This window comes from Pinus tabuliformis, chromosome Q (genome assembly GCF_031772625.1).
Source record: "Pinus tabuliformis cultivar Carrire ecotype Pingquan chromosome Q, CPIR1, whole genome shotgun sequence".
NCBI classification, from domain to species: domain Eukaryota; kingdom Viridiplantae; phylum Streptophyta; class Pinopsida; order Pinales; family Pinaceae; genus Pinus; species Pinus tabuliformis.
In genome coordinates this window covers 1346091994-1346108016 of record NC_142296.1, presented here as the reverse complement: position 1 = coordinate 1346108016, position 16023 = coordinate 1346091994, and the positions used below count along the sequence as shown (strand labels likewise).

Here is a 16023-nt window from a genome sequence, read left to right as displayed (position 1 = left end):
GGCAGAGTTTTCCTTCAAACCCGACCCCAAAGCCGGGATGCATTTCGTTATTAGGACTTTAGGAGAATCCTAGCGTGTTAATCTGCTAGATTATAGTTGTGTCGCAGATCTGGGTGGTCTATGAGGGTCTATGTTAAAGTGGGTTCGTCCCCTTAAGATGTAAATTGTAAAAGTCATGATGTAATGTGTCTTGAGGGTTGAGAAATGTTTAAATCCCCTCATGAGTCCTAAGTCCTAGGTCCTAGGGGATGTTTCCAACGGTTTGGTTCAAATGATCCATTTAGAAAATAAATAAAATATTAAAAAAAAAAAAAATTAATAAAAAATAAAAAAATAATAAAAAATAATAAAAAATTCATAAAACAAAGCAAAAACCCTAAATCATAAAATAATAATATTTTTTGTGAACACATGCAAAATATCTTTTTTAAATAAAATCGACGGATGAGATCAAGAGGTGTCTTGATCCTCATCAACGGTCGAGATCAGTTCTACATGGATCACCCAAAACTAGCCGTTGGGATCATTTCCTTCTTATAGAGTCTTAGGGGGTCATTTTACAGGTTTATCTGATCTGTGAGTCTGTATTGAAAGCTCTCTTGTAATCTGATTTCTGATTAATAAAAGAAGACTTTGGGGTTCAAACTGGCTGGTGTTATTCTCTGGAGTTGCTGTGAGATGTTTGCTTTTCTGCATATTTCAGTTTTCAGCAGTTAAAATAGCTGGTTTTTCAGAGCATTGTGAGTACAGGTATCTTGCTCACGTGCTAGGGTTTGAATGCTGTAGGGTTTCTGAAATAATGGCAGGTATCTCCATTATTTCTTGAAATCTAGCAGCATTTCTTGCCCTCTTTGCTGATGTTTGCTTGAGGTGTGCAGGAAACCTTTAGGTGAAGGGTATTTGTGGGCGTTTGGGGAAGTTCTGGGCTGAACCAGCCGACTCCCACAGGCTGATCTGTGCAGAGCCCAGCTGATTGTGCCCCGGGTTAATCTTTTAAAGTTTACTTCCTGTTTTGCATGAGAGATTTTCTTATTTTCACAGTAAAGTTCATATTTCTGATAAATTAAAAAGGTTACTACAATTATTGTTAAAACTAGCTGTCCAGAGCTATAAATTTTTGTGACTTTGGGTAAATTTTAAAGGGTTTATTGCAAAATTCTGTGTATCTGCCAAATTTCTTTTTCTGCAGGATATCTGTCATCAGGGTTACAGCCTTTTTCTGATTTTGGCATTCGACAAATTTGTAAACTGGTGAACTGGCTTACATCCACCGCTGCATCAACGTGAGAAGTAAACGTGAATGAGGGTGCTTTCTTTCTGGCTAAATCATCCCAGGTATTTCCAAAAAACCTGCTGCCTTCATTAACCTGCAAGCACATCTCTAAAAAAAAAAAAAAAAAGGACAGAGAAATTTTCGAAGCACAATGGAAGCGTGAATGCATACATAACTCAGGTTTTCGATTTGAGTATTTTGTGATTTGATTTCTGGTGAAACGTATTGAGTTATTTCATAACTCCAGGCAAACCACGCTCAGAGGAGACTCAAACGATTTTCTTTTGCACATTTAAATCTTATGCATATTCGAAATTTCGATTTTCAGTTCCCTTCCCGAGCCAGGGCTACGATTTTCATTTTGCTTGGCATTCGATTCATCTCGGATTGTCTTAATATCAGAGTTATGATGGCGTGTTTGGGTGCAAAACGTTTTGAGGTTGTTAGGATTATAGTTCAGCAGTGAACGCGTTTCATCTCTGCGTGCACGGGTCAGGGCTGCCGGTTCCATATCCACGTCTTGCTTGCTGGGCGTAGTCGCTCAGGTAGCCATCTGCGTATCACTAATTTTTTTCCAATCCGCACTTCAAATCGATTTGTCTGCTGTGTCTCCGCCGCGGTTAGCTGGTCCTGTTCAAGGGTTTATATTTTCCGCGTCAATTTTTTTTGCTTGCGTTGGGCTGGGGTCACTATCACCGTTCAGTGTTTTGTTTTGGGCTTTTACGTATCTGCATTTTCAGATTTAGACGTAGGTTAATTTTGTTAGTTCAAAGTTTTGTTTTATTTTTATTTTTTTTAGTTTTCAACATAAAAGAAAAAATATAAAACATGCGTTTCATTGTTTAGGTTTTAGAATTAAATTTGATTTCATCTTTTTTTTAAATTTTAATTTAATTTCTTTAGTTTAGTTTAGAATATTTTTTTAGAGTTTATTTTATTTAATTTTCACATAGTTTTAGATTTTCGTAATTTATATTGTTGTAGTTTTCTTTTAGTTAATGTCTTAGATTTTTTTTTTAGGGTTTTGGATTTTAGATAAATAAAAAAAAAATAATAATAAAAAGGAAATTTTAGGCTTCAGTCTTAGTTTTAAATTTTTATATAGTCTAGTTTTAAAATTAACTTAGTTTTTTTTTTTTTTTTTTTTTTAGAATTTTAATTTTTAGATTTTTAATAAAAAAAAAAAAAAAAAATAAATAAATAAAAATTTGAAAAAATAAAATTTTTTTTGTGGAGAATTTCTTTTACCTTATTCAGTCGTTTATCATTGCATATCTTTTAAGCTGAGATCTGAATTGAAATAAGTATCTGGTGTCTCTGTTATTCAAAGCAATTTATTTCTCTCAGTTTGCCGGATATCGTTATTCGAGGAACTTGGTGGTTTTTACTGGATATTTAAAGCATCGTTCTATTTGTCTGATAATAAATGATTGTTGTCCGTGGCTCATATTCTTAGATCATTCAGCTAATAATCATTTAGATCTTGTAAGGCACTGGTCTGCTTCGTTTCATCAAATCATTTTTGTGCTTGCCTCAATCGTGTATCTCGTCTCCCAACCCAACTGCTTGGCAGTTGGCCTCCATCTTTCCTCAGGGACTACCCCCCTTAGCCGTGGGAGACAGGCTTAAACGGAGAGACCGGGGATCAGAGTGACAGCCCCCGGTCTGAGCGTTGTCGTGTCATTTTGCGCGACAACACCTAGCAACCACCTTATCTCAAGAATGAGATGTATGACTAAGATTAGAACAAATCTAATTCACTAATATTCTAGAATATTTCATTCAGATTTCTAAGGCTAGGAGAACATGGGAAATTTGATTTTCACTTTTATTTATTTTAGTGAAATTACAAGATGGTATTATTTCCCACTTTGTTGAGTGCTCACTAGAAGTTTTCTCGAACTACTTCTTGCATGTTCACACCTAACTTGTGCAAGAAGCTCTTGTTCAAGCTATATTTCTCAACACTCCCTCTTAGCAAGGAAGGAATTTTGCACCAATCCGAGTTTGTCCCCAAATTTAAGATTAGCTACTACCATCTCTGAGATCAAATGCACAAACTTTCTAGATCTGAATATATATATATATATATATATATATATATATTTTGTAAGAGTGCTTCGTCCTTCCAGCAACAATAATGAAACTCTCTAACTATTGGTCTTTGATTTTAGTAATTGATTTAATGTTGTAAACCTTCGAGAATCTCAATCAGAGATATAGCTCTGAAAGCATGTCAAATTTTCCAAAGGCTCTAGATGATTGTTGTCCTATGTTTCTCTTAATTAAATAAATCAGATCTAAACTTATTTAATCACATTATTAAATATTTCTGAACATGCAACAATCGCTCATATGGCTAAAAAAATGAACGGTGGAATAAATAAATGAATAACCCACATGCACAATGATTTTCCTCTTCAATCAACTTATCATTCCAATGATAAAAACTTACAAGGTACGTCCACAGTATGTAGGAACTTAGCGGTTGTACTATAAACAAAACATTGTTGAGTATGTTGTCATTGATGTCAAAGTGGGTGTAGGATGTCATAGTGGGTGTAGGATATCAAAGTAGGTGCAGGATGTCATCATTGATGTCCTTGGTATGTTAGCTCTCATGGATGAGATGATGCATTGATGAAACCCTAGCCCTAGGGTTTGCATTCCCTCGACAGTGAGCACACCCCGCATTTGTTGAGGATTTTTTATGATGCAGATCAATGAATTTGTCTTGGACACCCTCACCATTGGATTCTAATCGTCATACTGATTCCAATAGTATGTGGATCGTCACAAGAGGTCTCACGGTTGGAGAGATATGCTTGGTCAAAAGTCCAAGCCCCTTGTTGTAGGCAAAAACCCCAAACGGATGCTAATGTGGCAATATTCAATTGGCTCAGGAAAATGAAGCAAAATGACGTGGAAGCCATGACATAAAAACTTTCATTAAGGAAGAATAAAATTATGGAAATCCTAATTCCGGCAGGGTTTTGGGCCAAAAAATTGTAAAACAAAATTTGAATTATTTTTCCCTCCAATGTTTTGATTTTAAATATGGTTCTCCCTCCAAAATAGTATTTTAGTTGCCTCTTATGAGACCATCAAAACCTATAAAAATGTTGAGAAATGTAGCTAGTATCTCTCTTCATAGTTGTATTTGAGTCATGATGTAATGTATTTGTCAAAAGAAAGAAAAGGAAAATTATTATAAAAGAAAAATTATTTATAAGCATGGGTTTCATGCTTTATTTACTTTGTTTCTAGGTCAAAGCACTCAATGTGTGCTTCTAGGGTGTATGTCATGAGTCACTGTCCATGTTATCTTGTCCTAGACCCTTATTGGGCTTATTGTACCAAAGAAGAAAATTATTTTTATGTAAAAAGTGTCATTTGTCACTCCACCAAGTCGGCCTCAAGAGAAGACAAGTTGGCCTCATTAAGGGAATTCAACCACACAGAAGGATATATATAGAAGTGCAACTTGACCTCATTTGACCACTTACCAAGCAAGTTTTGATTTGCAATTGCAAGAGGAAGAAAGAAGTGTGAAATAACTAGGAGAGAAGAATCATAGCGAAGAAGAAGGAAACATTTGTCTAGCAAAAAGGAAGCTGAAATTCTCTCATTTTTGTCACATGTACGAGTTTCTGGGTTGCAGTAAAGGGCCGAAATTATGGGTCTAAAGTAAGGCCGAAATTTTGTTGCAAGATGGCCAAAATTTGTGATTGTTGCAATATTGAGAAGGTTGACCGTTGTTGATTATGAGCTTGTTGGAAGGACTATCTTGGGAGGCTAACTTGGTGGATACGAGAAAGTCTTTGTCTTGGTCAAACGGTCTTGGTTGTCTCATTTGATTTGGTTCTAAAGGAAGAGGAGAATTTTTGGGTTTTCCCCTAAAAGAGGGGTTTTGCCCTGGCTGAGAGCCTACATACTGTGTCACTTGTTTTGATCTTCATGCATTTGGTTTTGATAGATGCTTGATGATAAGAAGATAAAAGAAGACATAAAAGAAGCTAATAAGAATTCAAATATATCACAAGTGATTATCTAGATGAGAATCTTTTTTCCTTTCTGATTTTCTAACATGGTATCAGAGCTAAGGTGAAGAAGAAGGAAAAGATAGCTTGAAGGTCAATTGCGCTCATAAGGATTCAAGTCAGGTCATAAGAAGAAAAGGAGTCTCATTATTTGATTTTTGAAGATCTATTAAAGGATTTCATCGACTAGGAGGAAGAAAGTCATATACTGATTTTGATCTACTATAAGCTACCTTGAAGGAGAAAACCTATATCGAGCAAGGGTGACATTGACAAATATATCTATGGCATCACAATGAAATCTGAGAACAAACTTCAAGGAGCCTCTAACTTTAGAGCATGGAAAACAAGGATGGATCTCATCGTTGCAAAGAATAAGGTATTGGAATTAGTACAAGGAAAAGTCAAAGTACCTTCAGATGGTGCTGGAAAAGAGAAGTACAAAGAAAATGACATTATTTCCATGAACCTAATTGTGGATGGAGTTAAAAACAACTTGATTCCCTAAATATCCACACAAGATTCTTTAATAAAAATGTACGATGCTCTATCCAAGTTATTTACAATCAAGAATATTAGACCAGTGGCAAGTCTAAAGAATGAACTTCGAACTGTCAAAATGACCAAAGATGATGCAATATCTTCCTATTCTGTAATAAGAGATGAACTACAAGTTGTTGATGAAATAGTCCCTGAAAAGGAACTTGTGATCCATGCCCTTCGAGGACTACCAAAGTCTTGGAATGCCTTTGCAGCTGGAATTAGTAGTTGGAAGAATTCTCCATCCTTCGAAGAAATGTGGTTTGCCTGTATTCAAGAAGAAGCTCGTCTTTCCTTGATAGGAGGTAAGAAAGAAGATGAAGAAAATACCTCAAATGCCTACTCTGCTCATTTCAAGAAGAAAGGAGGAAATAAGAAGTTTAAGGGGCCAAAGAAAAATCATGGGAAGATTGACCTCTCTAAAATAGAATGCTATCATTGTCACAAGATGGGACATTATAAGAATCAATGCCCCGATAATCCTAAGAACAAGAAGAGAGAAAGGGACCAAGCTACAATTTCTACTGATGATAATCCTCCAAGAAGTCTAAAACCGAGGACTTTGAAGTCAAGGACTTATTCTATAAGTCTCATATATAAGTTATTTAAGTTATTCTAAGCCCCAAGGGTTAGTTCAACTGGTCAAATAAGTGTCTCGCCGTTCGGGAGGTCACAGGGTCAATTCTCCCTAAAGCCCTTGGGGTTAGGCCTAGTTATTGCCCGCGGGGCTTGATACCCTTGATCAAGCTCAGATATTTCCGTGGACGTAACGGCCACCGAGTGACCGCGGGTGTCCGTGAACCACCTAAAATATATATATATATATATATATATATATATATATATATATATATATATATATATATATATAATATTAATAATAATAAATATTTAAGTTCTTGTTTTAGTTCTTGTTTAGTTCTTGTAGAGTTTCTCTTATGTTTGACTCTAGGATCAATCTTTCTTTTTGATTTCTAGGGTTTATAGATTTAATATGTTTTGTTAGAAAGTTCTTGAGTTGTTTTGATGAGTTAAAGGAATCCCTCACAAGACTAGATTGATGTAAGATCAAGAGGGAGCTTCCCCCCTTTTTTACAAAAGATAAGTATCATGTTCTTTATTTCCTTTTCTTTGTTGATTTCCTTTATATTTCTAGCTTCACTTTCGCTTGCTTATAATCTTTTCTCGTGTTTTCCTTGGAAGGAAAGTTTGTAGGTATACTCTAAAGAATGCTTGCAATAAGGATTATGGCTAGATTCAGAGGGAGACTCCAAAAGAAGAAAGACGCTTTGTTGCAGAGGCAACCTTTCAATAAGGAAACCCTAAAAGGTTTGTAGAAGGAGCAACTCAAGGTATGTAAAATTGCAAGATTTGTAGCAGATAAGAAGGTATGATAATTTTGAAATATGCTTTATATTATTAACTCTCTCATGTTTAGGGCTTTGCTATAGAATCATAAAGATTCTTATTTGTTAGGGTGATTGATCTTTAAATTAAATCAACCCTTATCATACTATCTATCTTTTGTTCACTTTGGTAAAAGCCTAACCTTTAGGGTCCACTATAAAAACCCTAGCCTTTTAGGACTTTTTGATGATATCTAGAACATATTATGAAACCCTAGCTTTTAGGCTTTGATGAATTAGGGTTTTTGATGAATTAGGGTTTATGACAAAAACCCTTATAATAGTTAATGTAAGATCCTAAGAATGAAACCCTCGGTGTATATGTTTTCTGTATGGTTGAAACCCTAACTTGGTTTAGTTGTTGTATATTTGATGTTTAATATTAAAGTTTTGATGATGGCGTCTAGCATTTGTGACAAAACCCAGTAAAGGTTATTGTAAGAGTCTAGGGCATGAAAGTGTAAACCTAGTTAATTGCTAACTAGGTCTATTATTTGAATATCTAAGTTTTGATAACCCTAAATGCTCTCTTTGTGATAACATGCTAACCCTATATTGATAAAGTTCATTTCATACTATTGTACATACTTAGTTATACTTGTTGAAATTTGCAGGCACATAGTTTGCAAAAGGTTGTAAAGTTATAACCCTGCCTCGTGTTTGATGATGACCTTGTAATGAGCATGATGGAAAGAGGGAGATGTAAGAATCCTGATGACATTGAAGTTTACATTTTTTATTGAAAGGTGAATTTGTTGTCATATGAAGAATGATGTTTTGAAAGATTAAAGTTCTCCAATGATGAGATAAAGCAAAATAAAGAGCCTTGTAGTTGGAAGAATATAGTTGTTGATAATGGACTTATTTACCTAAGTTGATAGGAAGCTTGGATAAAGGAAAGTGTATATCCTCCTTAGTCGAGAACATGATAAAGAAAGAATGAGATCGAAGAATGGCTAATGCACTATTGATAATTAGTATTAATATGTTATTAACAAAGACTCAGATGTTTAAGAAGTGTTGAAGCTGAGTTTGGTGCTACTAAATAAATTGAAGAAGGAAGCTTCCATGAAGATTTGTTTGGATAATGCGATAAACTAAGCAACATCAAAATGGTTGAGGACCCCAAATATTGTGTTAGCATATCGATAATAAGAATAAATATATTGGAAGTGATTGGGGTCGTGAGGCTACAGTGTGTTCAAATGGATGAACAAGCAACTGATGTGTTGTTGTCTCCCTGAAAAGTTCTTATATTTTAGAAGCATGATTGGATTGATGGAAATCTTTGATTTGGTTGAGAAGGAGAGATGAGTACCATGAACTGCCCATATGATGGTACTTGGGAGGACATCTTGGCCTGATTGGTGTTGAGATCTCAGTTTGGCCTTGATGATGTCTAAATCCCGATGTGGGAGGGTATCTTGGTCAGGTGGAGCTGTTTGACCTTGATGATACCTGGATCCCTGAGGGTTGGTGTCTTGGCATGAAGGCCTAGATGGTATCTATATCCAGTTGGATTGATACCAGGGTTGTAGCCTAATGGTACCTATAGTGGCATATTGCCTTGATGACACCTTAGTCCCTGTTAGTGTCTTAGATCCTTGTATTAGTGTCTTGGAAATGACACTTGGATCTTTGATGTGTTGGACACCTTGGCAGTTATGGTATCCCTAGCATTGCGTATGTTGTTGTACTCTTCTTAGAACATTTCAAATTGAGGTCAACCTTGTACCAATCGAACAATTATGAATACCTCCCTAGTTAAGAGGGAGTGTTGAGAAATGTAACTAGTACCGGTCTTCATTATTGTATTTGAGTCATGATGAAATGTATTTGTCAAAAGAAAGAAAAGAAAAATTATTTATAAGAATGGGTTTCATGCTCTATTTACTTTGTTTCTAGGTCAAAGCACCCATTGTGTGCTTCTAGGGTTTATGTCATGAGTCATTTTCCATGTCATCTTGTCCTAGACCCTTATTGGGCTTATTGTATCAAAGAAGAAAATTATTTTTATGTAAAAAGTGTCATTTGTCCCTCCACCAAGTCGGCCTCAAGAGAAAACAAGTCAGCCTCATTAAGGGAATTCGACCACACAGAAGGCTATATATAGAAGTGCAACTCGACCTCATTTGACCACTTACCAAGCAAGTTTCGATCTACAATTGCAAGAGGGAGAAAGAAGTGTGAAATACCTAGATGGAGAGAAGAATCATAGCAAAGAAGAAGGAAACATTTGTCTACCAAAAAGGAAGCCGAAATTCTCTCATTTTTGTCACACATGCGAGTTTTTGGGTTGCAGTAAGGGGTCGAAATTGTAGGTCTGCAGTAAGGCCTAAATTCTATTGCAGGAGGGCCGAAATTTGTGATTGTTGCAGTATTGAGAAGGTTGACCATTGTTGATTAGAAGGTGATTGGAAGGACTATCTTGGGAGGTTGACTTGGTGGATTGGAGAAAGTCTTTATCTTGGTCAAAGGGTCTTGGTTGTCTCATTTGATTTGGTTCTAAAGGAAGAGGAGAATTTTTGGGTTTTCCCCTAGAAGAGGGGTTTTTCCTTGGCTGAGAGCCTACATACTGTGACACTTGTTGTTTTGATCTTCATGCATTTGGTTGTGATAGTTGCTTGATGATAAGAAGATAAAAGAAGACATAAAATAAGATAATAAGAATTCAAATATATCACAAGTAATTATCTAGATAAGAAAATCTTTCTGCCTTTCTGATTTTCTAACAAAAAAGGCATTCGGTCAGCCCTCCTAAGTATGCACTGAACACATATTTATTGAGCTTTGAGATTCTATTTTGGTCTGTGGAACATAGAACAAGAAGGCAAGATCTCAAAAGTCTTGAAGGGTATTAGATTGTTTTGGGATCAAGGGTTCCAAATTATTTTTGCAGGAAGGACTCATGAATTCTGGATCAACTCACTAGCTCTCCTAGACATGAAGCAAGCTCTGAAATTATATGCGATCTTGTGGAGAAACAAAAGGGCATGATGTGAAGAAGTTTTGTTGAAGGGATATTCGCTTGGGTATAGTCTAAATGGGATTTGTTGTTTCAAGTTCCTTTTGTAGGAAGTCTGAGCACTATAGAGGGGTATTTCTTCCATGAAAATCAAATGTCTGCGGCCTTTCTATAACATACTAGCTGCAGTTTATTCTCGAGTGGCTTTACTCCTGTGTTCTTGGATTTTGCAACCTGCAGCAGTTTGAAAGGAGTTGTTAGATTGTTTTCTGAAGGTCACGCTGAAGATAAATCTCTTTGGCTCTGTAGTATTTGGTCTCCTCAGAATGGCACACATTTAAATTTACAGATCGGTGATATGTATTGAAAGACGTTTGTTGTAGAAATTCGTCATGCTTTATAATTGAAGGACACAAGATGCAAGGAAATATATCTCAGAAATTATATGTGGTTTTGAGGAGCTTAAACACTTGACGAGGAGACTAATGTTCTGAAGATGCGTGCCTAGGGAAGTAACCCCACAAAAATATACCTACAATGTTCAAATAGCAAGTATCTACACGTGTGAGAAATCTAATTTCTTAGGAAAGCCTAATCACCAATCCTCTGCGACACTTTTCTGGGGAGTCATGCACAATTTTCAGAAGACTATAGAAGAGTATCTTAATTCTATTTGAACAAGTTAAGAAAATGTTTCTAAAGCTTGAAAAGTACCTGCAAGACATTCTGAAAAACCAAGAAGAACCCTAGTCTTGAGTCGTTGACACAGTTTTGAGGCATCATGAAGTGTGTAGCCTAATCTTCTGAGAGAAAAGAGTTTTGATTGTTACTTTGTTTCTTGGCCTGCAGTTTGAAGGTTCTCCTTGACCAACAAAGAAATAATCACAACAGTGACCTAGTTGCAGTTGCTATATACCTCTGTACATGTATCTATTTAAGCAAACTCTTGTGCATTACGGAAGTGTTGTGTGTAGATCAATGCATCGAGCCAAAATTCTAATATTGTACCCATAAGATCGTATTACTGCTAACCTTGTGACTAAGAATTAAAAAGCAGAGGCAGTATTCGGCCCTAAGAAAAGAGTTACTTAAAGTATTCGGACTAGTGTAAGTACTAAGTTCTATAGTGGTATGTCCTTTGATACGCTGCATATTCATCAGGATAAACATTGGATATAAAATGTATGCATTCATACATGTGTCTACAACCTTGAGCAAGCCGACATTTACACTTGTGACATGTGGTTGAAGCCTTGAAGTAGTTGTTGAAGATCAACATCATGATAGGCATCATTGCCGACCTATATGTTTGGGCATCATGACCAATGTTAGAATGCAACTAATATGTTTGATTGAGTGTTTATTATGAAACCTGTGCAATCATAATATTGGCAGCCCTTCTGTGACTACAGAGGACTCAACAGTGTCTATACACATTGTCTTTGCACCCAAAGTTTGTTTGCACATTGCTTGAATATACAATGAGTTTGATGTGTAGGTTATTTGTTTTGCACCACAGAGAATTATTATGGCCTCCAAATACTGTTGTTGATGCATTGAGATGTCATTGATGTTGATAGTGTGAGCATGGTTGAGAATAGAGATAGAGGTTTGCTAAGGGTTGACAGTGATAGTGACTTGCAGATGTGACAGTAATATACTTGACAAATACAGTGACTTAGAGATGTGATAGTGATCTACTTGACAGGTGGAGACATGATAGTGACAATGATCTTGTTACAATGACCTTATTGAATAGCAGTGACATTCACGATAGCAGTGACCTTGATGACAGTAGTAACCTTCAGTGACAACAAACTTTATGACAGTAACAGTAGTAATCTTGATGACAGTTATGACAGTGTGATTGTTGGCTTGTTTGTGACAGTGAGGGCATCTAATACATATCAGAGTTTGCAAGACAGTGATGTGCAGCAGCAGTGGCAACAAATAGAAGAGTGAAGCAGATTTAAGCAGCAGGCAGTGTGGAAGAGAATTGGTGTGAGTGGACAGTGGTAGCAGCAGTTGAAGTGGCATATTGTAGTTGGGTCATTATCCCTAGTACAGGAGCCCAAACGCATTCAGGGAGCATTTGCTTCCTTCCAGCTTTGCTGGTAAAACCCCTTGGGGAGTCGTGTACTTCCTTCCAGTTCAACTGGTAAATTTGTATGTACATTGTACATCATACATAACGAAGCACTTGTTGAGACAAAATCTTCTGTGTACTGTTTCATGTCTGTTTGATGCTTTGAATGTTAAAGAATAAACTAACCAATTGCTAAAATTAAGGGAAACACTGATTCAACCCCCTCTCAGTATTTTAAACAAACACTACAAAACATAGAAGTATAACCTGTTGAAATAGAAGTATGGCTCTATTAAAGAAAGACAACAACTATTGCTATACGGATTCCCTCTTGCCATTTGCTACAACAAATCTGTATGTTCTCCTCTCAGATGCAATCTCCTTCTTCTCTTGGTCTCCACCTCTCACAAGTGTTCCTATGTGTGTTTCAAATTTCCCCATTGTGTCCTATTTATGCTTTGAGAGAGATAACTAATCTCCTCAATCTTAGCAACTAATATATCATATCTTAGCAACTAATCTCCTTAATCTTAGCAAATAATATCTCATATCTTAGCAATTAATCTCCTTAATCGTAGCAAGCACCTTATCTCAAGAATGAGGTGTATGGCTAAGATTAGAACAAGTCTAATTCACTAATATCCTAGAATATTCAATTTAGATATCTAAGACTAGGAGAACATGGAAAATTTGACTTTCACTTTTATTTATTAAAGTGAAATTACAAGATGGTATTATTCCTCACTTTTACTAAGTGGTCATTAGAAGTTGTCTCGAACTACTACTCATATGTTCACACCTGACCTGTGCAAGAAGCTCCTACTTGAGCTATATTTCTCAACAGATAGAAAGTGACTTGTTTCTGAAATTTGAAACTCTACATGCTAGAAGGAAATTGCAGTAGCTCAACTATAGCTAGAACCTACCTGAGCTTGGAAAGTTGCCAAAAAAATATTAGAAGGTAATTTACCAAATGGAAAATAAAGTAGCAAAAAATTATGTGAATTAATTTTTAGTGAACTAGTCACATGGATGAAATTTGGGAGTTGTTACCCACCCAAAAAGTCGGTAACCCTTAGGAGAAAACTTTTCTCCTCCTTGGACAGCCAGCTAGCCAGTAGCCCAATATGATCAGCACATAAGATGATGCCAGGATCCTCCACTTCTTGCTCCAGTCAGATCTCACTCACTCATTCAGCATTCCTTTTTGAAGGACAGTGGGTCTATAATGTTCCCTTTTAAAAAATGGGCTAATTCTACTGGCAATGCAATTACAAAATGTCTAAATTTTTCTCGTATGCATTTTTACAAACACTTGGCATATAGAGAATAAAAGTAACACCTGCCAGAAATGACCTGCAGAAACACTACTTGTTTCTTGAGAAACAAAATTCCCATCCAAAATCAAGAGACAAACAATAGAAATGGGTTTCTCATGTGGTTTTTGTTTTGAGACAGGTTTCTGCCAGGTACAGATCCCCTATTTGCAGTTTCTAGTAACATAGGTGCCAATGGAATTTCCTATAATTGTTTTTACTATGTTGCCTCTATGAATTATGATAAATATTTGATCGTACTTTCAGATTTTTATTATTTATTTTTCTAAATACAAATTTTCAATATTTTCATATGTTGCTTATTTTTTCAAATTTCTCTAAACTTAGTTTTTAATTTTTTTAAATGCTTCACATATTACTTGAGAAAACAAACAAGTAAATCAGGATTCAAGGTGGTTACAAGTTACAACATGCAGAAAACTGTGGTGCCAGGAACGTCCCTGTCTATAACAGCTAAAAGGGCCAGCATGTCACCAAGAGCTTTCAGAATCCAATAACCACGAGCTTATAAAATTGATCATTTCATCTCAGGGTCTTGTTTGTCTGCATAGTCCATGTGATTTTGAATGCATGCTTGACATCAAACTGTTCTATTATTGAATATGACTCCTTAGAGCAAAAAAGGTGCCTTATAATTCTTTGTACATTGAATTTTGTAGATGTGAAATTATAAGAGATGGGATGGCAAAGTATCTCACCCCAATGGGGCCAACGATGCTTCATGTCAACCCAATTTTTGAGATTGGTCCTGTAGAACCCAGATTCTCGGAATGGCTAGTATTTGAAGGTATTAGTGTGGATGAAAGTGGTCGTCAGCATTACCTCGATTCAAGTGTTGCATTTAAACGTGCTGTTCTCAATGCCATCGATTATCTTTTCAAATTTGGATACTCCAAAGAACAGGTCCACTTATCCTTCCAAACATTAGTTACAATGAAACCAAATAGTAATTTGGAAATTAATTATGTGTGGTTCTCTCTGAAATTCTGATGGTGTTACATGCAGAGTTATTTGCTCCTATCTTGTTGCCCTTGTGAAGCCAGAGTGTCAAGTATTGTTGATCCTCCGAATGCTGTTGTAACACTTGCAATCCCTACTGCAATTTTTGATCAGGTCTCTCTCTTGCTCTCTTTATATGCATTTTGTACCAAAGCATAAATGCACCAACATATCTCAGGTGAATTAGAGATATCATGCTCTTCAATAAGCAAATATGAACGAACATATACACATTGGCACTCTTATTTCTGTCAGTAAGCTACAAGTGAACTTCCATTTAGGTTGAACAAGTCGATTTTGTGTTTTTAGCCAGAACTCTTTGTAGAGTAGCATCTGTCAAAGCACCCTTCACTTCCTTGCACAGGGATATATATGCAAACTGCTTCTTCATGTTTTGTAAATTCCATATGGTAACTGAAACTTCTAGTTCTGTTCCAAGAATTAAATTCGCTAGCTCATTGAATATTTGTGTTTCTATGTAGGATATACGGCCACAGAAGAATGGCCCATCTGCTGGTCCTCGTGTAATGAGGAAACCAGATGTTTTCAAATGCAGCTATGATGGATCTCTACCTGTTACCAAGAACCTTGCTCCAGTCTAAATCGTTCAAATGCTGCACATCATTTGAAGACATCTTTTGTATTTCTATAGTAGCAGTTATATTAAAGTTGGATAGGAATATGCCACTCATCCAGTATCTCAGAAGTTCAGGACATATCTTATATCTTTATAGTAGTAATCATATAAAAGTTGGATTGGAATATGCCACTGTGATTTATATGTTTGCATTTAAGAAGACATCACAATGATAACCAGGGACCCATAAACCATATAGGCAACCTCTAAGAAGGCATCACAACAGTAACAGTCACAAGCAAGGGGACTCATAAACCGTATGGCAACCTTTAAGTGAGAAATTTACCTAGAGAGGGAGGATGTTATTGCATCAACCCATTGACTTGCACCTCAAAGTCAGGGATTGGCAAAGCTTTTGTTCTTGTAGTAATTCATAAACAACCTTTGTTTCACAATTGTTATCAATGTGCGAGTATATAGATAGTGTTTTTTTATTAGTCTCCCATAAAACTATACAATTTAATAAACAAATTTCAAATTCTATTACTGTATCTGTATCACTGATAAGTGAGAAAGAAAAGGAAAATCTAGATAATGATAATATTTACACTATTAGATCATGATCACAAATAAATGTTATGTATGTGATGCCTGTCATAGAAACTGAAAATAATAGATGAGCATTCCAGTAAAACCTTGAATAGTAGCATAGATTGACATTCTGACACTAATTTTTTCGGCAGTTTCATGATGCAACCGTATCGTGCTTTTGGTTACACAAATATCGAAAATATGGAGCT

General features: G+C 36.0%; 1 protein-coding gene across 1 annotated transcript in view; it reads left to right on the top strand.

Annotated features, from left to right (window-relative positions):
• LOC149224873 (uncharacterized) overlaps positions 1-15764 on the top strand; it is a 203206-nt gene extending 187442 nt beyond the window's left edge. Inside the window, exons 6-8 of the mRNA XM_089386309.1 lie at positions 14307-14550; positions 14653-14760; positions 15129-15764. Of these exons, the coding sequence (XP_089242435.1) occupies positions 14307-14550; positions 14653-14760; positions 15129-15248 (472 nt within the window). The 3' untranslated portion in view covers positions 15249-15764. The remainder of the gene's footprint in view (positions 1-14306; positions 14551-14652; positions 14761-15128) is intronic.
• The last annotated feature ends 259 nt before the right edge of the window (positions 15765-16023 follow it).